The sequence below is a fragment of the Plectropomus leopardus genome, chromosome 4, assembly GCF_026936395.1.
Source record: "Plectropomus leopardus strain MGB_pleo_1.0 chromosome 4, ASM2693639v1, whole genome shotgun sequence".
In the NCBI taxonomy this organism is placed as follows: Eukaryota; Metazoa; Chordata; class Actinopteri; order Perciformes; family Serranidae; genus Plectropomus; species Plectropomus leopardus.
In genome coordinates, this window is record NC_142179.1 from 33,566,071 (window position 1) to 33,589,886 (window position 23,816).

General features: G+C 38.9%; 1 protein-coding gene across 1 annotated transcript in view; it reads right to left on the bottom strand.

The window, feature by feature from the left end:
• The window catches only part of gcn1 (GCN1 activator of EIF2AK4), a 32,994-nt gene extending 11,357 nt beyond the window's left edge, over window positions 1-21,637 (bottom strand). Inside the window, exons 1-40 of the mRNA XM_042487630.2 lie at window positions 21,556-21,637; window positions 20,016-20,118; window positions 19,864-19,927; window positions 19,227-19,358; window positions 18,649-18,757; window positions 18,229-18,327; window positions 16,659-16,793; window positions 16,313-16,490; window positions 16,141-16,215; window positions 15,844-15,972; window positions 15,709-15,759; window positions 14,971-15,069; window positions 14,609-14,782; window positions 14,362-14,514; window positions 14,169-14,261; window positions 14,011-14,086; window positions 13,266-13,425; window positions 12,915-13,104; window positions 12,621-12,745; window positions 12,056-12,234; window positions 11,857-11,950; window positions 11,657-11,770; window positions 11,362-11,560; window positions 11,122-11,274; window positions 9,735-9,916; window positions 9,345-9,425; window positions 8,999-9,142; window positions 8,029-8,153; window positions 7,329-7,518; window positions 7,172-7,242; window positions 6,246-6,411; window positions 5,934-6,128; window positions 4,767-5,013; window positions 4,345-4,466; window positions 3,423-3,537; window positions 2,860-3,039; window positions 1,632-1,852; window positions 1,102-1,170; window positions 878-1,016; window positions 594-790 (exon numbers count right to left, since the gene is read on the bottom strand). Of these exons, the coding sequence (XP_042343564.2) occupies window positions 594-790; window positions 878-1,016; window positions 1,102-1,170; window positions 1,632-1,852; window positions 2,860-3,039; window positions 3,423-3,537; window positions 4,345-4,466; window positions 4,767-5,013; window positions 5,934-6,128; window positions 6,246-6,411; window positions 7,172-7,242; window positions 7,329-7,518; window positions 8,029-8,153; window positions 8,999-9,142; window positions 9,345-9,425; window positions 9,735-9,916; window positions 11,122-11,274; window positions 11,362-11,560; window positions 11,657-11,770; window positions 11,857-11,950; window positions 12,056-12,234; window positions 12,621-12,745; window positions 12,915-13,104; window positions 13,266-13,425; window positions 14,011-14,086; window positions 14,169-14,261; window positions 14,362-14,514; window positions 14,609-14,782; window positions 14,971-15,069; window positions 15,709-15,759; window positions 15,844-15,972; window positions 16,141-16,215; window positions 16,313-16,490; window positions 16,659-16,793; window positions 18,229-18,327; window positions 18,649-18,757; window positions 19,227-19,358; window positions 19,864-19,927; window positions 20,016-20,118; window positions 21,556-21,573 (5,346 nt within the window). The 5' untranslated portion in view covers window positions 21,574-21,637. The remainder of the gene's footprint in view (window positions 1-593; window positions 791-877; window positions 1,017-1,101; window positions 1,171-1,631; window positions 1,853-2,859; window positions 3,040-3,422; window positions 3,538-4,344; window positions 4,467-4,766; window positions 5,014-5,933; window positions 6,129-6,245; window positions 6,412-7,171; window positions 7,243-7,328; window positions 7,519-8,028; window positions 8,154-8,998; window positions 9,143-9,344; window positions 9,426-9,734; window positions 9,917-11,121; window positions 11,275-11,361; window positions 11,561-11,656; window positions 11,771-11,856; window positions 11,951-12,055; window positions 12,235-12,620; window positions 12,746-12,914; window positions 13,105-13,265; window positions 13,426-14,010; window positions 14,087-14,168; window positions 14,262-14,361; window positions 14,515-14,608; window positions 14,783-14,970; window positions 15,070-15,708; window positions 15,760-15,843; window positions 15,973-16,140; window positions 16,216-16,312; window positions 16,491-16,658; window positions 16,794-18,228; window positions 18,328-18,648; window positions 18,758-19,226; window positions 19,359-19,863; window positions 19,928-20,015; window positions 20,119-21,555) is intronic.
• Window positions 21,638-23,816: the final 2,179 nt, after the last annotated feature.

Here is a 23,816-nt window from a genome sequence, read left to right on the forward strand (position 1 = left end):
ATCTTAGTTAAGTAAAAGTACACAAATATTAGCATCAAAATATACTTTTTTTTTTAAAAAAAAAGAAACATACTCTTTATGCAGAATGGCTCATTTGAGAATACATGTTATTGGATTCTTTCTTTCTTCCTCCCTGCCTAGTGACCAATCAACCAGTAGTAAAAACCTTGCCTGCTACAGTGGCAGGTAGGGAAAAAAATGTTATAATTTCAGACCCTGGATCTGAGTTTTCGAAACAGCAGTTTTTAGCTCAGCTTTGTGGAAAAATATATACAGTTTTAGATTAAATGAACGCGTGTAGAAAACTTTTCATTTTAAACTTTGCGGGCAGCTCAACGAGCAACATCATTAGATATCAGAAGAATTCGTTTTCTACTAAAAAATATGACCACATAATCGAACACATAAAAGAATAAAATTGGGAAATTCAATTTAATTGTAGGTCTGTTTTTAAAATTAAAACTCCACATAAAAAGAAATCCAATGAATCTAAAGAAAATGGCTAGAATATTCACAGGAGGTAGTAATTTCAAAATCAAGGAAATGTGATTTATGGCAAAAACAAACAAACAACTTTCTGGTCATAGCAGTACCTTGAGAATGCAGGGGATGATGGGCCCAACATAGGGGGTAAACTTGTCTCCAAAGGTGAGCGGCAGGTAGATGAACATCATGATGTAGCCATCTCTGACATGGGAGGCGATGTCCACCTTGCTGGCTGTTTGCACCACGTCCGGCATCAGCTTGTTCAACTTCTCCACTCCCAGTCCGGCCATCACTTCAGCCAGACCTGAAAACAGCAACACACGAATCATTCAATGAGACATTTAATGACCACATGAGAAAAAATGCTGGGATTGAGAGTAGAGGAACCGACCCTGTGCAGCTCCAGAGCGATCCACGGAGCTCTGCTCAGACGCCAGAGTCTCCATGAGCCACGGCAGCAGGTCGTCAAAGCACGATTCACCCATCCCCTTCACCATGGCACCCAGGGCTTTGGCTGAGACTGTACGCACCTAAAGAGGAGGAGACCTGTTTTAGCTTCATCTTCAAACATGCAGGAAATATATTACTGTGCTACTGTTTATATCACCAACACACCTCAGGCACCGGGTCCAACAGGGACGCCTTCAGTCCAGGAATAACACTGGGCAGGTAGGGTGACAGATCCTATAAACAACAACACGTATCAGAATCAGAAATACTTTGTTAATTACCGGGGGGGAACCTGTGGCTCGTTACAGTCCCTCTGGTGTCAGCATAGAGAATTATAACAAGTAGAAATAAGTACCAGCATAAGTATATAAAAATCTAAAATAAAAATACAGTAAGAGTGAACAATTAGCACTAGTATGTAAATACTGAAATATTTAAATAAAACATGTATATATGCTGAAATGTAAAATATACAGTAAAGACAATTAGCACTTATCTGTGAATATTTCAATTATAATATGAACAATATGCTGAGTGTGTAAAGTGTGTAAAATATAAAGCTGTGCCTTCTGCTTCAGTGTATCACACACTCATAAACCAAACAACCCAAAGACTTCAAAATACCACTGGTTTGAAGTGGGAACTAATACACAGTTTCTTTTGTTTACAGTTCATTGTAATATTTCGGTGTGTACCTTCTGGTCAGTGAGGGAGTACATGTTGCCGATGATCTGAGCGGCCATCTTTCGAGTGTCAGTCGAGCGATCCTGGAAGGCTCTCTGGACGATGGGCATGATGAGGGCCAGAGAGGGGGCGTCAATGAAGTGAACAAACTTGGTGTCCAGCAGCGTCTGCAGGCACGTCTGTGTCCTCCTGGACGGATCAGTGAGAGCGTCCAGCAGGATGGGGGTGATGGCTGAGCGGGGGGACAAATGACATTAGTAAAACAATAGTTTAAACATCAGTCGTAGAAAAGATAAGTAATTCTCAAAACTGTATTTGTTGTTTGGATGCAAGCCTCTTTTAAAAAAAAATAGAATTACTATCATTTGTATTCATGCCTGGCATTGTCCAAACCAATAACTAAACAAATTTTACCAAATGTTTCTAATGAATGCAGATTTAATGCTCATGACAGTAACCCTAATTGATGTTTTGTTGTTCTGTTGTTCTGCATTATGTTGTAAACTGATTCCCTGATGAGGCAAATCAACAGCTGTTTGCTATGGCCTCAAAAAAATGTAGCACTGCTATATAATGCTGCGCTCCTGTGCTGAACAGATGATCTGAACAGATGATCTCGTTAAAGTCTGTGACTCCTGTATAACTGGAGTTCATTAGCAAGTTTGTCAGAGATAGTCCTTTTAAATCCATGGCTTCTTTGTCACTGTTGAAACCAGGTGCCTACATTACCCACAATGCAACAACAGCCAACAGTTCAGCCAGAGATTCAGGTATGTTATGGTAGCAGCGGCTAATGTAGCCTCCAGCCTCAAACAGAGATGAAGAGCGGGATACACAGGTGTGTAGCCCATTTCTTTCTTTCTTTATTTATTTACTTATTTATTTCTTTCTCAACATAATCAGATTTGTTATTTAGTTTTCAAATTTGTGATCTTCAGCAGAACCAACTTCACACAGCTCTGGAGTCACAAAAGTCTTTAAACAACTTTTTATACATATACTTTAGTATGTAGTCGTATGCTGAAAGATCTGTACAGAGACTTAGATGTGTAAAAATAGGTGGAATTCCTCTTTTACTACAATGCTGTAATTCAGTTTAGTAGTTATTACAGATGGACATTGAGCCCTGCAAAAATGGGGTAAAAGTTCTGTGGATTTTCAAAAAACTTTTTGGGTTGATACAGAGACCACCGCTGATACTGTCGAGGCAGTTCTGCCTCATGACTCAAAGTCACTTACCGAGGATTTCAGGGTTGCGGATGACAGAGCCGATCTGGCGGAGGGCCTGCTGGCCGGCTTTCTGCACTTTCACATGGGAGTCAGTCAGCACCTCCGTCAGCTTGGGCACGATGCTGGGCAGGCAGGAGGACAACTGCTTGGGTGCACAGAAAGCCATGGCACCCAGCAACTCCACCGAGCCTGTAGGAGGAGGGGGGGAGAGGGGTGATTCACAAGAAGCTCCTGTTTGACTGTGACTGTCCTCGTATTGATGTGTGAGAACAAAGATTAAAAAATCATTATCCAGTAATAAACAACTATAATCACACTGGCTATCAACTTAACACTTATGATGTACCTATAAACTATACTTAATAAAATTAAATTCCCAATGTCCGACATGACAGTTTATATGAATTTAGTATGGGGCGTGTACAGTACTACATATGCTGGGACATAATCTTCCTGGGCTTTAAAGCACTCCCCCAATATGTCAAAAATCTGGAGATGACCAAATTTTTTTTCCATCCTCTGAAGACAATCCAGTAATGCCTAGGAATCCCATGCATGTAGGCACCCCCAACCTGCTTTAGTTCTCCAGGACTCCTCCTCCAGGGCCACCAGCAGGGAGGGAAGGACCAGCTTCACTCCGTGGGCGCTCAGGTTCCTCATCACAGCCTTGGCACAGTCATCTGCAGCCTGGTGGAAGAGGAGGCAAGGGGTAAAAACTTAAACAGGGATCCTACACATTTTTTACACTCAAATTCTGTGACGGAAGACAGGGATTATTGAAGTTTCCTAAATCCTAAAACCTTGCCACTTTTTAAAACTGTAGTGAGGGACTTTTACACATAAATGAGAATGTTACATTCAAGCCCAAACAAGCTCACACAACACAGTTTGAGCCTATTGCCATTATGGAAAACTCTACTGAAAACTGGAAACTGTATTTCTCAGTGTACCATTGTTTTGTTTTTTTGGTGTCTGTGGCAATTTTCCCATACAGACTCACAAGTGATGCATTTTACATCAACGGGCAAGAGCAAAAAGATGATTATAATAATAGTTGTAGTTATTCATTTATTAAGTTATTTAGTACCACGGTCATTTTAACGTATGCTGCTGGATCTGAGTCAAGAGTTTTGTTCTTTTCATGTGTCAACATGTTCAGAATAACAATAAAATGAACCTTGAATTTCTTTAATTTGTTGCTGTTGTTTTTAATTTTGTTGCTTCATCTGCATGTGTTTGATTCTGATATTTTTTTCTGATACTTTGTATGTTGTATGTGTGTCGACAGTTTGAAATAAAGACACCATAGCTACAGTAGAAGTATGGCGGAAATAAGCGTTTAAGAGCGTTAGAGCTTTGATGTGGATATGCAGGAAGACAGGAGAGTCAAGCAAGACATTTTGGTGATAAATTCATGAAAAATAATAGATGTGTTCAAGCAGAAAGTGAAACAGTTGTGAAGACGAGACTGAGGGATAAAACGTGCCTGCTCACCTCTCTGACATACTGGTTTCCGTCTCCAAAGCAAAGCAAGAGGTGTGGCAGCACATGGACCACATACGGCTCAAACAGCTTCCCCAGCATGTTACACAACATCTCAAAGGCAAACAGCGCTCCTGCACACAAACAAACAGCAGCTCAGTGGTTTCTGATTTCTTGAAAAGAATACCTGCATCTGGTACATACAATAAAGACCACACAGTCTGACACGCATGGGTCTAAATAAACAAAGCAGTTCTGCTTTTTCCCAGTTAAAGGGTTTTTTTTTGCGGGAGTTTTTCCTTAGTCGCTGTGAGGGCCCAAGGATAGAGGGATACCATATGCTGTACAGCCTTCTGAGGCAACCTGTGATTTTTGATAATGGCCTTTATAAATAAAATAGACTTGACTGAAGTGGTTGGATGAACTTCACTGACCTTCCCTCCGTCTGAAGTTCTTCTTGTCTTGGATGGCGTCGGTCAGCGTGGTCATGATGTCCTGCTGTTTGAGCGCCAGGATGCCGAGACCTTTGACCAGGCCTGCCAGTCCGTACGCTGCCCCCTTCCTCTCTGCGTACTTGTCACTCTCCAGCAGCAGCTGCAGCAGGTTTCTTACAATGCCTGCAGCATCCTCCTTGATGGCAGGAACTAAAGGAGGTAAACAGCTGGCCACGGACTCCTGGACCTGATGAGGAATGACAAACCACAAGAGATAACGTGGTGGATTGAGAACAAGGAGTAACAACGCAAAGTGGGATCTGTATAAAAAGACATAAATGGGACTGAACAGTCTCAACAATGCAAGTTAGGTAGGGAGTAAAACAGCAGGATGAGCTCCTTATAAAACAAAAACAAAAAAAAATAAATAAATAAACAAAAACAAAAATATTAACTGGTATGATACCATTTATGAAATTTTTATAATGGAAAGAATTTGCCTTTTCAATTAGGCTTCAGGAAACTAAATTTGAAGAAATTTGGATGAAGTGGAAAATCTCTATTTTTCTGAAATACCCTTGTTTTATTTTAATATGACAACTCAACTCTGTAATTTTATTTCTGTTTATTTATCTTAAATGCTGAACACGTTCATGAGGACTCTCAGAGCCTAGGAATCATCATCATGTTCTAGTTTTTTTTTTTTTAAATTTTGTTTGTTTTTGTTGTTGTTAATTTTCAGAGTGTAAAAATAATTTTATTATTATAGCACCTTTATAAACAGAGTTTACAAAGTCCTTTGACAAACAAAGCAAAGCAGAAGCAAGAAGGAGGAGGCAGAGGCAACATAACTATAAGAGCCAAACAATAATGCAGAACTAAAGCCGGACAAAATTTAAAGTAGAATTAATCAAGAGAGAAACAATTACAAAACAAAAATAGCACTAACAACCCGTGCCAATTAAAATATTAGAAGGAAACACAGAAATATCAATACTAATAACAGAATTAAATGCGATCAAGACAGAATAAAAGAACAAATTAAAAGATAACTTAAAAGACTAAAATAAATGAATTAAACATCAACACAAACATCACATAAAATTAAGTCTTCTTCTTCTTATCTAAGAAGCGAAGTCACTAATTCTGACAGCTTTATCTGTTTACCTGCTGTGAAGGCGTAGAGAGTGCAGTGATGAGCTTGGCCACGATGGGTTTGACCTTGGGGTCGTTTTTGTCCAGATGTTTTGCCAGGGAGCCCATGAGAATGACCACACTCTGACGGACGGAGTCGTAACTGGCGTCCTGGGGGGCGTTCTTTAGAAACTCCTCGAACACTGGCAGCAGGGAGCTCACATTGTCCTGTTACATAAAACGGGCTCATAAGATATAGTCCGAGACGTAAATGGCAATATATACGAAGCACATGTTTGAACTGATCTGTACGTTTATGCAGTGAAATGAAGAAGTGAGCAGTACCTTCCCGTGTGTGTTGAGCGCAGAGAGGGCAGCGTCCAGCATGCAGCGCCGCACCTCAGGGTGGCGGTCGTTCAGAGCATCGGGAACAAAGAAGAGGAAGAGAGGGGTGACCTGAGATTCGTCCAGGTACTGGGACAGCTTGTTCAGAGCCAGAGCAATGCCACCCCTGACAAAGACATGTGTGACAGAATGGTTTAATGCACAAGACGCAACCTGTTAGGAAAATGTTATGTTTCTGGTACACTGTTACAATAGCATTAGAGTTTCTGATAATATCTGATGTATAACCACTAAAGCAAGACATTAATAAGCAAAACGCCTGGGCTGTGGGTTACGATATAATCTGTCTCAAAATGACAAGGTGAACGGCTCCCTGAGAAAATTTTGGACGATGTGGGACCCCTTTTTCAAACATATACGAGAGCTGGATTTTCCAGATATTCCTGAATGATTAACTATGTATTTTAGGGACATAAAATTTTGATGTGACAGGCAGTTGTCCAACTGACAACCATTATATAATGTTTTAATAGTTTATGTTACTTTTATCATTGTAAACATATATTTACATATTTTTCTGTTTTTATTTAATTGCTAGCTTTATGTTTTTGTCTTTGTCTGGGTGCTGATTTGAACTGTAGTATTTGTCTTGCCTTAGTCCTGTCTTGGTTTTTTTTTACCCTTTTTCTTCTTTTTAAATAATTATTTTTATTTATTTCAGTGAAAACAGATAATGTTATTATCTGCAATTGTACTAATGAATGAAACTAATTCAAATGTTTCTGCACACATTGACAGTGGGATAATGTAGATATTATGGTAGTTAATTGTGCGTTCCTGGGACCCATTCTTTTTTTTTAATTTAAGATAAAAAAGTTAAAAATCCTGGTATATTTCATCTTTGTTAAGAAAACGTTGAGGTTTACCTGGCCTCCCATTGGTCAGGTGGAGCTTCAGAGATGACTCTGCCCAGAGCATCAAGCACAGGAGGTGGTCTCTGTAAAAATAGAAACACATTATTTTGGTTTCTGACCTCAAATTCATCCACTAATAAAGTGATTTGGCCGTGGTGCAGGGTCTCACATAGAGTTTCTGGTGGTAGAGCTCAGTGAGCTGGCCCAACACTCCAGCAGACTGGTCTCTGTACTGGGATACGGCGCTCGACAGAGCTTCTGCTGCGGCAGAGCGGACGGCCTCCTCGTGGTGGGTGACATCTCCAATGAGCAGAGAGCAGAGCTCAGGGACCAACTCCAGACCCAGAGACTCCCACAGTCTGAGCAGGAAGAACAAGCCAAGAAATTAGTTCAACTGCTTAATTAACGTGAACAAGATGTTTCAAAATACATGCCAATAAATACATACCGATAAAGAAATACATAATCACACACAAAATACATGTGTAAATATGTATATAAATATTCGGATTGTTCCTGGTACTTAGTTTATTCATTATCTGATGAAAAAAACATACAACTGAACATTAAATCAATGTTCTGTACCCCCCATAACATCCTACAAAAAATGCCAAAACTATATACACAAAAAAAACCCCAGAAAATTGAGTGTCTTCCTCTTTTTAAGCATTTTCTGTTTTGTTTTGTTTTTCTCTTTTATGGAGAAAAAACTGATTATGCAGGATAAAACAATCAAAATGTCATTTGAACAGCAGCATAGCTACATTTTTTTTAAAAAGAAAGATAAAGACACATAAGAACCAGTGAGTTTTTGTAGAATGAGCAATCAGCTTGTAGAAGAAAGGAGCAAGAAACCCCATAATACGCACTTTTCAGACAAGGCTCGGCCTTCCTCCTCTACATCGAACTTGGCAACCCAAAGCCTGCGCAGCAAACTCAGCCCGCTGGTCTCCGCGCTGTCTGTGGGCAGCGCAAACTCCATCTCCAACAAGCCCTGAGAACATACAGAAGGGTTTTTAAAGCATGTCTAACAGGAATACACATATACAAGGACTATAATACAATATCATTTAACATATTTAGTGGTAACCTGGTAAACAGTAGTATTGATCTAGAAACTGTATGTCTTTTTAGATGAACAAAAATGATTTTGGCTTATAAAGCCTAATCTGTGGATAAACAGCTGAAAATGTGGTTATTTTCCCTTTTTGTTTCAGGGTTCCTGCAGCGTAAGGCAACATAGATTTAAGACTTTTTAAGACTATTTTAATGTAACTTGGAATTGTGTTTGAGACCAATTTTCTAATAACCAAAACTGTAGAAGGACAATTTCATTTAGCATTAAATATGACTTCTGCGAAGACAAAGTTAGATGATCTATGTTAAAAAAAAAAATCATTTTGAGAGTAATACATGGAAAACAATGAACATATCGTATTATCGTTAAAGTATTTAGTTTACCAATAGAAATAGGAAATATCTGGCCTTTCTGGACGGTTTTCTGGGTGATTTTGTGTTTCTCAGTTGGAATGTGAAATTCCAATATTTGAATTCCCATCATGGAGATTTTAAGAAAAGGAATTTATTCAATAATTTAAGTAAAAAATAGCAGTTGCCAATCATTTTGAGATTTTGCACTGCAACATTAGAAAAAAAAGATTAATAAAATCTTACTTCCCATGTCTGAGTATTTTTAATGCTTTTGAAAAATTACAGTCCATTCAATTTACTTTTCAATTAATAAAGTCAATGCCTTTCAAGACTTTTAAAGGATCTGTGGGAACCCTGTGTTTCCTGTGGGACAGGCCAGCTTCAACAAATGCCAAATTCCCAGCTCACCCTGAGGGCAGCATCCCTGACAGAGAAGCAGGGTGAGAGGAGGGCGTTGAGCAGGACGTCTATCTCAGGCTGCTCTGCTACGGTGCAGCCCTCTCCACCTCCAGCACTGGCACACAGCGTGGTCAGGCACTGAGACGCCAACACCTGAAAACACAGTGACAGACGTCACATCACAGTTCTGAGCAACAACTCTGTCATGTGGCTATTGAGGAATGTAACAGGGAATACGTTTAAGAGCTTGCAAAAACCAAAGGAGTTCATGTACATGTCTAAATATATACAAATAAGAACAACAACAATGCATTTGAAATGCATTTAAATTCTGTCTGTAAAATCCCTTGTTTACCTGGAGTCTTGGGGTGGCTGTGGATATAACTCTTGTCAGTAGCAGCAGCATGTTGACACGTGGAAGCAGCTCTGGGCCGTTCTAAGACAAGAAAACACACAACAGTTGGTAAATAAATCTACAAAATAAATGGTAGTGCTGTCACATAAAGCTTTCCAAATTTGGTATGTCATTTATTTTTTACAGACCAATGACTCCATGTACTAGTGATGAACAATGTGTTCAAAAGGGTGCATGGCAAAAACAAAAAACAAAACAAAAAAAAACAAAAGATACATTGTTGCTTTGGTTGTCTATTTTTTTGTTTTTTTAAGCATAAATGGATTTTCCAACAATGTCCTGCACAGGTCACAGACAAAAGGAAAATGCAATGGAGATGTCTGTGCCTACCTCATCTATAACAAGGTCATCGCTGTCTGTGGCGGACCGGAGCTGGGAGTGTTCGAGAATGACTTGCAAGGCTCTGGTCATCATGGTCTCTGTCTCCTCTGTGCTCCCTGAAGACTCCCTCAGCATGGCATTGAGGAGAGGGAAGCAGAAGGAGAAAGCAGGAGCAGACAGTGGAGCCACGTCTAAGGGGAAAAACATTGATACAAAGAAACAGGAGAGCAATCAGGACACCAGCACAGTCACATTTCTTATCCTAGTCACTTCCTGCTTAACACCAACTTTTACTAGAGGCTCCCAGACTGACAAAGCAGCTTTTGGATGTGGAAACTGATAATATGGTTGCCACTGAAAGCCACTTTATGCATCTGTGGACTTGTTTTTGCTGTATCTCTGTGGATTTTTTTTTATTTTATTTTGATCACATTTCCCACACCCATCATCCTGTGCTGTATCCCTGTCTTGTTTTGTATTGTTATGTTTCGCTGTCTTTGGTTTCATTGTATGCATCATTGTTTGTCTCGCTTGAAGGTTTGTATGTTGTTGAGTTTGTTTTCACTTGAGCATATTTTATTTTTTTTTTTTGCTAGTCAGAATGCTGTGCAGTGTGCTTCTGGGGAAGTTTCGGTCACCAGAGTTTGCTGCAGAGTGAGTGCTCTCAACAAGAAAATGTAAAATAAAAGAATGTTTAAAAGCCTTATTACAGTAAAAGAAACAAAATTCTTTGCAGTTTGCTTTTATTTTTACTCTACAAAATCTGAGAAGCAACTTAATTAGCCACTGTCTCTAAAACACATGCCTGAGCACACACACGATCAAAAACAGCGTTGTCCTGTTCTCTCACTATAACGGCAATATTAAAATATCACCAATACAACAAATATTTTAAAAATATGTCATTTGGGTGGCACTGTTTTCTGTTTGGTGTCCCTATTTGTTATACGTTAAAAATAGGTTGCCATCCAAGAAGTGGTTGTCAATTTCTCAAAATGGTTCCAAATGGCAAACTGAAAAATTGTTGACATACGTAATCATGTGTGTCTTCTGCACAGTAAAAAAATGCCAATTTCAGAAAATCTTCAGTTTCATGCTGTCTTTCATCTTAATCTTTCCTTTCTTCCACCTATTCATAAATCCACCTTAGATGTTGTTAAACTTTAAATTATTTACTTGGAAGTTTTCATTTGAAATATTGGCTTGATAATTTTGGGAATATTATACCATTTATTTACATGTCCTCCCTGGAAATAATAAATAACAATATATGAATAAAAGGAAAAAACATATAATTCCAAACAAAAGTATGCATGTGTGTTAAAAAATGCAGTTACTTCTGGTGTTTACTGTGTTTACTAATTGAACTTTCACTTGTGTCTGTAACTGAGCTCACCGGCAGTCTTGGTGTCTCTTTGCGGGACAGTGTGGTTGTGCAGCAGCAGTACGGTGCGGTGGGCTGCTGTGTCCAGGTCCTCCTGTTCCCAAGCATTGTCCAGATCACACTCTGGCTTCAGCAGTCGTAAGGTCACGTGCCCCACAAGCACAGCTAGAAGTAAAAAAAAAAAGTGACATTGAGTCGACATGTTGAGGCTGTATTTATCTATAAAAATCAATACTAAGACAGGCCGTGTACCTAGATGGTGAAAGTGTTTGGGCATGAGGCACACTCCGATGTCCAAGAAGGCCTGCTGGATGCGTGGAGCAGCCAGAGGGGACTGCAGCAGGGGCAATAGGACCTGGAGGACACTGGGGAGCTCCCAGGTGATCTGAGGTGGTCTCTCTATCAGAGTGGCTTCCAGGAGACCCACCACACTCTGCAACTCCACATCCAGCTGGTGACAGTGAGAAGCACATCACACATCAACAAAGAATGTCACACATCAGGCGCTTAGTATTAAAGGATTCATTCTGTTGACTTGGTTTCATACCCCTTGAAGTCTCTTGCGAATACCAGCCTCTTTTTCCATCTGTATTTGCATCATTTCCTTCTGCTTGCTGGTTAGTTGCAATTCATCTTTGATGCCTTTTTTCTTTTTGATCTCCTGTAATATAAAAGAGATCAAAATGTGCTCCAGACATTAACACCACCTAAAATAACCACACACAGATGAAGGTAAGTGCACTTTACCTCCTGTAACTCCAGTTCAATGATCTGCTCCTTGTATGAGTACGCCTTGTTCTCTCTCTTCATGTTGACCTTCTTGGTGCTTTCCTTATGGGCACTGTGGCGAGTGTTGAGGAGGACGAAAGAAATAAAACGCAGTGAACATCAGAAGGCTCTGGTGACTGATGTTGAGATCACAGTGGGAGGAAAGGCTGTGTGTTACCTCTGGATGATGCTGTTGTCATACAGTGTTCCCTCGGGTGTCTGCATGATGGCATACTCCTCTTTGGTGACCTGATGAAGAGCAGGCCGGGAGAGCCCCTCTGTGACGTGGCTGATTACCCGCGGCAACAGCTTGGTGGGGGAGAGACCAGAGAGGGCACCGACCGCATTCCTCACCGCCTGAGAGGAGATATTAGGACAATAAACACCCTGGTATCATGTAAAACACATCAGCATAAGTCAAACACTAATATCCTTGATATTTTGCACAGAATGAAAAAAACAGTGTAACTGCTGTTGTCTTTCCCACAGGTCTGAAATATACTTGTGGTGGTAGCAGATGGAAAGGGATGGTGTTAACTGCCAGCAGAAAAAGCATCTACATTTGACCTTTAATAAAAGATTTTTATTACAACACTACAAATGTGTTGCCAAATTACTTCTCTATGTGTGGGAAGATACTGCTGTTCATCTATCCTTAAATCGACTTCAGGAATCAGGTACACTTACGTGTTCTGGTGTGTATAAATCTTTAAATGCATCAGAGGTGCGTGTTATTTTCAGACCTGGTTGTCAGCGTTGACCTCTAGAAGATGCGGCAGAATTTCCTCCAGATTCTTTTCTATAAATTCTTCTGCTTTTATGTTCATGGATTGGAGCAGGAAAGGCCAGAGGCCGCGGCGAGCTCCAACTGAAATTCGCACAGAGCGGAAAACAATTAAAATATAGGACAGAGTGCCAACACACAACCAACAAACTCCAGTGTTATTAAGATTCATAAAAACCTGGCATACAGTTAACTTGACTGTGGTTACAGACTGAGCAGCAGACTCATTCTGGATAGCAACTCATGCTCATACCTATGGATGGATGGTGAGTGACTATGAGAATCTCCATGGCCAAACTCTCTGCTTCAGTGGGGTCGCCCCATTGGCTGGCAGAGGAGCAAACAACACACAGTGCGTCCAGCAGGACACGAGGGGGGACGTAGCTGCGACCCAGCTCAGTCAGCTCTCCTGACTCTGACACCAGGACGTCCTGAGGCAAAACCTGAATGTTTACACCGCACAGTCAGTAACAATTAGGCTGAGAAAGAAAAATAAACTCATTTTTTAAACAGTCAGGCTTTAACTGATTCGATGATTTAAAACAAAAAAATTAAAAATGCAACTTTATATTTTTGTAGTTAATGGTGAAAAATCAGTCTGTACTTTGTGTTTGTTGATGACCACGCGGAGTTCTCCCAGAAGGCCATGGGCAAGACTGGATCCCCCCAGAGAGGAGAGCAGTTTCCTAATTGTCTGTTGAGCCCGCTTCCTCACACGCCAGCTCCGAGACAGCAGAACAGCAACTGTGGCGTGATGATACATTCTACAGAACAGTGACATGAAGGAAAAATTAACGAGTGCTTTAGCACTACAGGAATAAGATATACGATACCAATCTGTAATTAATTCATATTTACATATTTGTTTTTCCTACACAGAAAGTACATTAGATCTGTCTTTCGATAAAACTTTTCAGGAAGCAAATATATACAGGAAGTCACTGCGTATTATCATGGTTTGTATGCTTTTGCAGAATCAGACATTTAAGATAAATATTCCAGTGTTCTCTTATGATAATTTGGCCCTTATCTCCCTCTGGATATACCTTTTAATCTTCTGGCTATGCACAAAATATGCAGGCAAATAAGTGTTTTTCTGGAGTAAGTATATAAGCTCAATGACATTTCTTTTCTTTTTTTTTTAAAGATGATTTCTGTGGCTTTTTTGCCTTAAATAGACAGGACAGATGAAAAGATGAAAAGAGGAGTGAGAAAGACATGCAGCAAAGGGTTGCAGGCTGGAATCTAACTGCGGCCACTGCAGCGAGGAAACAGCCTCTGTATATGGGGCGCCTGCTCTAGGACATCTCATAGGTCAGAAGTTTTCTAATGTTAACAGACAAACTCACTGTGATTTGCTGGTGTTAAGCCTGTGAGCATGGTCCAAGAAGAGCCTTTCGCAGAGCAGCAGCACTGTGAGCAGAGCTAAAGACAGACACAGGCCATCATTTCATGTCTTAATATTTAAGACTTTAAGCAAATGAAATACGTTAAAAAATTGTCTTACTTTCTTCGCTGGCCTGAGATAAGAACTTCTCTGTGGTGAAGAGCGGCTTTTTCTCATCTAAGATCAGGTTCCAAAAGCTGGAGAACTTTGCCTCTGCAGAAACAAAATGTTTAAGAAAAAAATCCTCATCGCTTCCCATCTTTCTATGCTCCAGCAGTCTCCAAAATTGAGAAAAAAGAGATGGCAGTCTCACCCGTCTGTGACTCCAGCAGTGCAAGTCGACACAGAAGAACAGAAGCTGCCACACCTTCTGCAAGCAGAGCTTGCTGGGAGTTTTGCGCCGCAGCCTTCTCCACTGTTTGAATGAGCAAGGGCATGAGGTCTGTGGCTTGGGCCAGAGTGTCACCTAAAAAACATGGTAGAGATGATAGCACAGGATTAAGTTCAGTTTGAGGATATGTGTTTTAGACATGTATCACAACGTCCTTTGGGTGACTGACCTCTGAAGGCCCCCACCATGGCCTGAAGGTAGGCGTGCCGAACAAGAGAGGTGGAAGTCTTGAGAGTGAAAGCTTTTTTTAACCAATCCAGCAGAGCGGTGGGAACTTCCACAGTGAGACGACCGCTCCACTGAGAGAGCACGGACACCGCGTGCACCAGGGTCGCCTCGTGAACTAAAATAACACAAAGAAAAGGTTAGTGCAAGACTCAAACATTAAACTGCGGACTCTTAAAAGGACTTACAGACCCGGGGCCTAAAACATGTGCTTTTTGAGACTTATTAAAAACATTTTCATGCAATTGGTAAATCTGTCCAGCATTTTGCCATGAAGGAGAGGAAGAAAAGACAGAGCAATGGTACCTTCTTGTTGTAAATAAGGGACGAACATCACAGTGACTGCAGAGCTGAGCGTCTGGCTGGAGGTTCCTGATACAGCATGATGGCTGCAGCTCGAAATCCCTACAACAAAACCACAACTGTGAGGTTCGAACGAAATGTTTTTCAACGCATCTCACAGATAGCTAATAATATAAGTGTTTGCAACACAGGTGTTTCATATAATGTCATTCACTATAACATCTGTATAGTTTTTATTATGGTGTGAAAAAAACAACATTCCAACTTAGGCAACTTGTACCAGCATTTAACCCTTTGATAACTGAGCGAATTAGCTTGGTTTATTTCAATACTATGGAAAAAAGGGCGACAAGCAATTTAACAAGAAATAGCCAAAAAATGAGCAAGAAATCAGTAAAAAGTTACAAGAAAGTTACCTAAAAATAAGCAAAAAAACAACACAATCAACAACAATCGGCTCCTTGTCACCTTTTATACATATTATATTATATATATTTTAAACAATATTTTTATTAAAGTTTTGTCAATACAAAAAAGTGCAGAAAAGTTGCACATCAATATACAAATAAAAAATCCCCCCACAAGACAGGTGAACAGACAAAAGCAAAACAAAACAAAACAAAATTATATCATATTACATTATATTATCATCAGGAATATTGCTATGACTAAAATACCATCAAATATAGTGATATTATTTTAGGGTCATATCCCTCATCAGTAGTATGTAAGTCGTCTTACCTGATAACACACTCATCTTTTGGGCAACAACTGTGAGCTTTCCTTCAGACCCTGCAACCACAAGAATTATAATTCAGGTGAGTCATTCCAAACATGGTTAGACAACATCCTAATCGGAGTCATTAATTAGTTCACCTCCGAGGATCTTGAAAAGGTGAGTGACAATATCCTGGACAGCAGTCAGGTCACTGCACTGCTTGGCCAGGTTCTGCATGGCCTGGACCGCCTCCTCCATCAGCTGGGCATTATTAGCTTTTAGCTGGCCTGTTATAAGATACACACAGTTATGCTAAATGGAGCGACCATCTTTTCAGTCATCAATTCTTCTGTGACAAATCAGACCATACCCTGACAACCGAGTGTATGTTTTAAAAATATGTTCCGCAAGATGCATGTAAAACTAAATCAATTAGGTGTCCACTAAGGCCTTACTTGCAATTGCCTTTCCAATATCCATGGCATACTGACTGAGGTCGAGAGTTACAGCCGACAGCAGGCATGAAACAGCTAGAAAGAGACCAGACAATGTTTAAAACCACTGTGTGAGAGCTGTCGGAGCACCAAGCAGATGAATATTTAACACCATCAACTACAAGCATCTCACTCTGCATGGCGTTCTCGGGACTGCGGAGCATTGTCTTCTGCAGCGCCGGGAGTAGCTGCTCCTTGAATTCAGAGTGGCACACATGACGCAGAAAGGAGCTACTTTTGTCCAGAATGTGCTGTTGTGGTTTTGTCTTGCTCATAAGAACTGTTTTTATGTACAAGTCCAACAGGGCACTCTGGAAAACAGTAGACAAAGGTTATATGTTGACAGCCAAAAACATATTCATCAGATTCCATGTACTGCCTGAGAAAGTACAGTATCAAAGTTGCACAGTTGGTTAATTAGTACTGCAGTAATCAACAACATCATACTAAAAATGACAACAAGACAGAAGACCAATCACCTTATGTTTCTCGATTGTAGCTTTGTCTTTCTCAGCAGTGCAGAAGTCTAAACACACCCCCAGCATGGCCAGATTGGTGGGGCTCTGCTCCAGACTCAACAGTGTGCTGATGTATTGTTCGACCAGTCCAGGGTTCTGTTAAAAACAACACAACATCAGACATATCCAACATTCCTGTGTGTCACTCACAAATTATGATCCATTATTACATCTAGATTTAAACACATACACTATATGTATTTGTATGGTCTGTTGATGCATGCATTTGTCTTGTTGCATCTGGACTTTTGAAATGCACGTTTCAAAAAAGTATTGACAGGCTGCAATTAGTACAGAATGCAGCAGACAGAGTCTTAACAAAAACTAGGTTGAGAGATCACATTACTTCAATTTTAGCATCGCTACACTGGCTTCCTGTAGCATTGAGGATTGTTTTTTAAATTCTTTCACGTCTTTTTAAAGCACTACATGATTTTAGCACCCTCTTACCTATCTGACTGCTTGTCTGATCATGTTCCAACCTGATCTCTCAGGTCCTCTGGTGCTTGCCTGCTTAATGCACCGAAAATGAATTACAAAAAGTATAATGAAGCAGCGTTCTGTTTTTATGCACCAGCTGCCTGGAACAGACTGCCGATAATAAGAGAAGCAACCTCTGTAGATAGTTTAAAGAAGCAGCCCAAGACCCATTTCTGTGATCTTGCTTTTAATTAATCCCACATTCTATTTAATTTTATCACATATTACAGTCGTTAATTCTTATAAATCTGTTTTATGCTTTTTGTGCAACTTTACGATTTTGACTTTTGTTGTTTATAATATTTCTTTTATTTGTATTCCACCTCTGGCCTGTCTGCAACTTATTTCCAGAGTTACAGTATCCATGCACTTTATAATGATCACTTTATTTTTTATTACATTTTTTTATATTTATAAATACATATATATTTCTATATATTGTTAGCTTTAAATTTTTAGCACTCTTGCATGTTTAGCACTTTGAGCTGCATTTTATGTATAAAGGGTGCTATACGAATAAAGATTATTATTGTTATTGTTGTTATATATTATGTCCCATAGGGTCACCAGACTGCAGCATGACATTACAACAGCCCATTTGATGAGCTTGTGGGTTTTTTTGTTTCGTAAAATGTATCAATCCTTTTTCTTCATTGTTTGAGTTTGACGTTTTCTATCTGGTTAGTAACATTCTTTTCTAATTCTTCAGTTGTCATACTGTAGACAGAGGGGATTTAACTCAGTAACAGTAAATCAAACTAGATGTAGAAAAACCCAGAGGAACACTATTGAAAGTGTCTCTCCAGACTGGTTTTAAATTATATCAGGAGAAGTGTGTTGGCCAAAAGACAGTTGGTAACTGGGGATATGATTATTATTGGGGTAAGTAGTCCTCCCTAGTCCGGTTCCAGATCGCTGCTCAGCCCCACATCTCTGATTTGATCAGCGATTTAAACAAAGCGGATGACCGAGGTGGAAAAAAACCTGGTTAGATCGTCCCCTCTGACAAGATCAATGTGTGTCTTTTTTTCCCCACTGTGTCCGTACTCACTTCCTTCCAGAGGTGATTGAGATTCTTGAAGCTTGATTTCTGAGCCGTGGTCTTTGCTCCACCTACCACCTCCGCTACGAGAAGGCTCTGAACCTCCACCTAAAGAAGAAGATGAACCTTATATGTCATTAATTGAGCAAGCATATGGCAGACCTCCAGTGGTGCACAATATAAATTAACAAAGAAAGAAAAAAAAATCAAAATTAGACACTAAGTAAAAACAAGGCACTGCAATAGTTAAATAAGCACAATAATGATAAAATGATGCAGTATAAAGGGGGGGTGTGTGGTAGGTTGATCTGACTTGTAAAATGTGGGAGGATTCTGTGCAACAGGTTACCAACTCAGAAAGCAACATTTTCATGCCCTACTTAACTAAAATTTATTTTAAAAAAAAGAAGAAGAGATTCTTTTACTGACCATTTTCTTCCAGATGGGTCCTTCTTTTTTCTCTGGGGCAGAAAACACGGCGGGGACTAAAAGGCAGGTCCACGACAAGCCGATGAAGGCAGCAGATCCTGTGCTTTTGCTGCGAATATAGTAATAATAATAAATAACCGGCATAATATACAACCAAAGTTTCAAATATTGGTTCCAAGACACACTTTTTTAAAATTTTCTGCTGATTTCATTGTCTTATTCAATAAAACAAACCTTACTATAGAGAATTAATGTAGTTTAATTTGTTTCTTCTAACTGCACTCGGATCATTATAATCGAATACACAACATTATATGGTTTGTTCTCACCTTGCCTGTCAAACATTGGAAAATTAAGGATATCTAATGCAGTTTATTCTGTAAATCAGTACATTTAGGAATTTTTTTTTTTAGGGGTGCAACTACAAACTTCACAGTTTATATTTTATATACAGTTACATAGTTTAAGAGAATTAAATTCCTTATTAAAATGCAAGCGGGTCAATTATTTTTCAATAACCAATGGATACATTTCAGTTCAATTCAATAAATATAAAAATGTCAAGTTCAGCGCAGTACCTGGGCTCTCCATTTTTGCTGATGATGCCACTGTTCAGCAGGCAGTAGAGGAGGCTAGTCACCAGAATGTCGGGCTGACGGTCAGCCAGCAGGGCGATGACAGAGAGCAGCTCTCTGCGTGATGCAGCATCCCTGAAAAACACAAACATCCATGTACACACAAAGGATATTGCACTCAGCTTCAAGTTTTTTGGGTACACTGAGCTGAAATTAATGCAGATGAATAAAACACGACTGCAAAAAATTCCACCTGCATGATGGTTCTCATGTTCTGTTTTTGTTGAATTCGTTTTAGAGAGGCTTTGGCTCAACACTATGATCATTTCAGAAAGCTATTTATATCAACGGTTAGACTAAATAACAGGAACACATCTCTCACAGACTACTACCTCCGAAATAAAAGTAAATAAAATTTAATTGACACCTTTCTAAAACAGACTCAACAAACGCTGAACGTAACAACGTTGAGGATGGTGGGATTTATTGCCAGACTGTTGCGTTAGTCTGCATTAGTATATCAACACGTACAAAAGAAAGAAGGAACCGACTGTAAACATTAAAACAACACCAGTTTTGGGAGAATTTCGTCATATTAGGTGTGGTTTTCTCATGGCTGAATATCATTGCATGCACCTACCGATATCTGTTTGGAGTGAGACAGAAGAGCTTGCATAATCCTTTGACGGCAGGCTCTGGTAACTCTAAAAGACAGATTTGAAAGGAGCATTAGTTTTGATTATAGCACCTGTTTTAAACACAGTGTGAAAAAATAAAGACAAAATCCCTCACCTTTGCCCTTTATACACTGTTTCAGCTCCCCGAAGATCTCCTTGCGCTCTTTCAAGCTGGCTGTTGTCACTTTCACAGCAAATTTCTTCAGCGTATCTGAAACCTAGAGAAATAGTCATGTATTGTATAAAGACTGGTCAAATGACTTCAGTGAAGTGAATGGCTGTGGTGACATTATCAGTCCGACCTACGCTCCAGGAGCACAAGATAATCAGTTCATGATAATATAGGGCAGGGATGGGTGGCTTATCCTTACATTTTAGAGGATTATTGGCACTTGTAACTGAGGAATGGCTTAAAAGATTGGCTGATCAGCCAAAAAGTATCCCAATTGTTTACTGTCGACTGTCAAATCAACTTATCATCTCAGCTCTGGTTACATGTTTGTTAATTCATATTTGGGACTTTGATGTTAACGCTTTGAAACCTCAGCAAATTGGCTTGTTTTTTCACCCCACAAAATGGGTGAAAAAAGCAACGAGAAACTTAAAAAGGAACTACCCAAGAAGTAGCAAAAAGAATATATTAAAAACTACATGAAAATTACATAAACAAAGAAAAACACAAACAATAACCATAACGACAGCAGCTGCAACAAATAAACAAGTAAATGCCCTACAAAAAAGTTACAAAATAGTTACTCAACCATAAATATACTTCTTTCTTTCTTGTTTTTGCAATTTGCAGACCATTTCTTCCCAAGCTGCACATTTTTAAAAGAAAAAATACCAATTTGCTCAGAGTTTGAAGGTTTAATATTTCTGAAAACACAGCACGAGAAAAGTGATGCCGATCCGGGTTTCAAAGGGTTAAGACCAAGTGTTCAGTTTTACGTCTTGTTTGAAAATTTACTGGGTGGTGGGGAGATAACCTCCTTGTAATGAGTGAGAAATAAAGGAGATGGTTTATTTGTTTAACTGTTTTGAAAAAGCAATGAGCAGTAAACTCTGAAGGCCTTGTTTCTGAATCAACTAGTGGTTGATGAAGGGATTTTCAGCACTATAACAATACCAGCACTGCACCAGCAACTGTTACGCTGACTATTTAAGTGACTACTTAAGGTTTTAATGCACCCAAAAGATGTCAGTTAGTTAATTACAATTTACTACTTGTGGGGGGCGTGGCTTAACTCATCATCACATAAGATGCTCGTGTGCCAAATTTAAGGAGTTCAGACCTGCTGAAGTTAATGACAGTAAATTTTAACATTCAACAAGTTAGAATACAGTACAGCAATATCAAAATGAAGCTTCAGCTCGCCTCCTCCTCCGGACAGAGGCCAGTCTTTAGTCAGTAGAGGGTGGCTCTCGTTAGCTTAGCAGCAGCTCACAGTGATTAAGTCACACTGGGGCTACGTAGCACTAAGCTAGCAGCCTGCTCGCGAGCTCTTGTTGAATTTTGTCCGAGTTTCTCGTTGAATGCCAAAACATACCGATATGTTTGTACAGCGGTGGTTAAGATACCACGAATTCCGTTTTTACCGTAAATGGATACCTGTCTGTAAGCGGGTAGTCTATTATTAAAAAACAGCCACACAAACCTGCGTGTCCGCTGCCATCTTGCCGGTCCCGCTGCAGGAAGGACTTGTTGATGTCACTTCCGGGTCACAAATGCTACGTAACCTTTTATTAAATCAGTAGTTCTAACGTTATCCCTTTGCATTGTCACATAACATGTAAAACCAAACCTGAAAAACACACACACTAAATAGTTATATGTAAAAAAAAAAAACAGTAGCACATTCAAAATGTACATCTGTAGGCCTAAATGTGGATATTTGATATTTTCATAGATACGATACAGATGCTTGAATAGGTGACTGGCATTTTAGGGATTTTAGAACAAAACACATGGAACAAAATAAGCCGTAATAAATTTCAAAAGACACACATTAAATTTGCACACATTTAAAATGAGATCAATACAATTGGAAATTACTTGATTCATATTGACTATAGAATGGATATTCTGGAATATTGGCTAGAATTTATAAGAATCAAGCTGCGAGTCTCAAACCAAAATTAATGGTTTGTGAGCATGAAAAGAAAAGAAGATCTATGTTCTACTTTAGTCAAACAAAAGTCACAAGAAATGGTTTCAACACTTTTTTTTGTGAAAACAATGTTGAGAGATGAATAATTGTCAGGAGTTTTACTGTGCGCACCTTTTTGTATTACTGTAAACAAGGATACGTTAAATAGAAAGAAAATGCAAACAAATGATGCATCAATACTGTTTTCAAGTAGTAAGACATTCAAATAAATAAGACAAAAAACTTACAAAACTATATGCATGCAATATGGTTGTTCTTGTAATTTGTTTTACCTGTCTCTTTAATTTTGCTGGCGTGACCTACCATCTGTTCATTGCAGACTCATGGCGGTCTGTAAACTGTGCATATTGTCCTATTTAACATCATAAACGCAGAAAGCCCTTATCTCCATAGTGACTGCTTGATGATTTTGGTCCACAGGGTGTCCACTACATACTCACCCATTTCAAACCTTACCTAGAAAACAATGTTTTCTGGCATTGCTGATAAATCACTTAAATAAAAATAATTACAGTGAAGCTGAACAGCTTCTTAAGCAATAAATATTTTTGCAATTGTGTCAAGTATGAAGGTGACACATTACCATGCCTGAAAACGTAGTGGTAAACAGGCACATGGGTCTACTTACTCAGATTCACATGTACAGATTTACCAACAGCAGAGACTGACAGTTCTGGTTGTCATCTTAACAGACCACCTACACCTCATTTCGCAGAGTGCCATTATGATATATGGCTTAAGTTTTATTTTCAACATCATAAAAACTAATACTATGGTCTCTTCATTTGGAGACATAATTATCAAGTAAAAAGAGTTTATTGTTTTGATTGATTAATTAAGATAATTAAATTCAAATTAAAGTCACTCCGCCGCTCTTTTCTTTTCCTTCACCTGACCATTTGTCATCTGCACACTTGCCACTGTTTCATTCCCTTGACAAAATTTCTAGTGTGTAACATTTAATGATAAAATAGACGTAATTTGAAACAAAAAATAATAATTGTCTGGTCCTAAATAAAAAAAAGAGTACTTCAATAATCAATCAATCAATTTGAAGTTATTTAGTTGTGTTACTAATTTAATTAAGTGGTACCTACATTAAGTCCATATATATAAATTTATGTTCATTTTACTTTTAACATATTGATTTAAATCAATAAAATTAATGGAACCATCCTCAAGCCTTTTAATAAACAGTAAGTGTCATTATTTGATGAATACTGTGATTGATTTTATGGATCTATAAAAGCCAACTGTTAATAACCGTGTACACAACATACCTGTTATGTTGTTCCCCTCTGCTCTGCATATTTATCTGTCATAAAAATATTGACCAGCAGGGGTCAATGTTTATCACAATATTCTTTACTACAACTGCAGATTAACTGCAATAAAATTCCAATATAGGCTTATAATAACTGACATTTCCAAGTTTAGATTTTATCTATGCTTCTGAAAGCACACTTATATATTTTGGCTCTAAATCATATTGTTCCATTTGATAGTTGACTGGTCATTTGAACCAAATTACACAAAACTTGAGCTCAAGACTTAAATATGTTATCTATGCATATCTTAAAAAAGCAATGTAGAGAACAAGTACTGACAACAAATCCATTTCTGTGTTTTTGGGAGCCAAAGAAAAAAAAAACAAATTTGGTAAACTTTAAACTTCAGTAAATCTTAATTACAGTCCAACAAATACAAATACAAAAAACAAAACAAAAAAAACAAACAGAAAATGACTC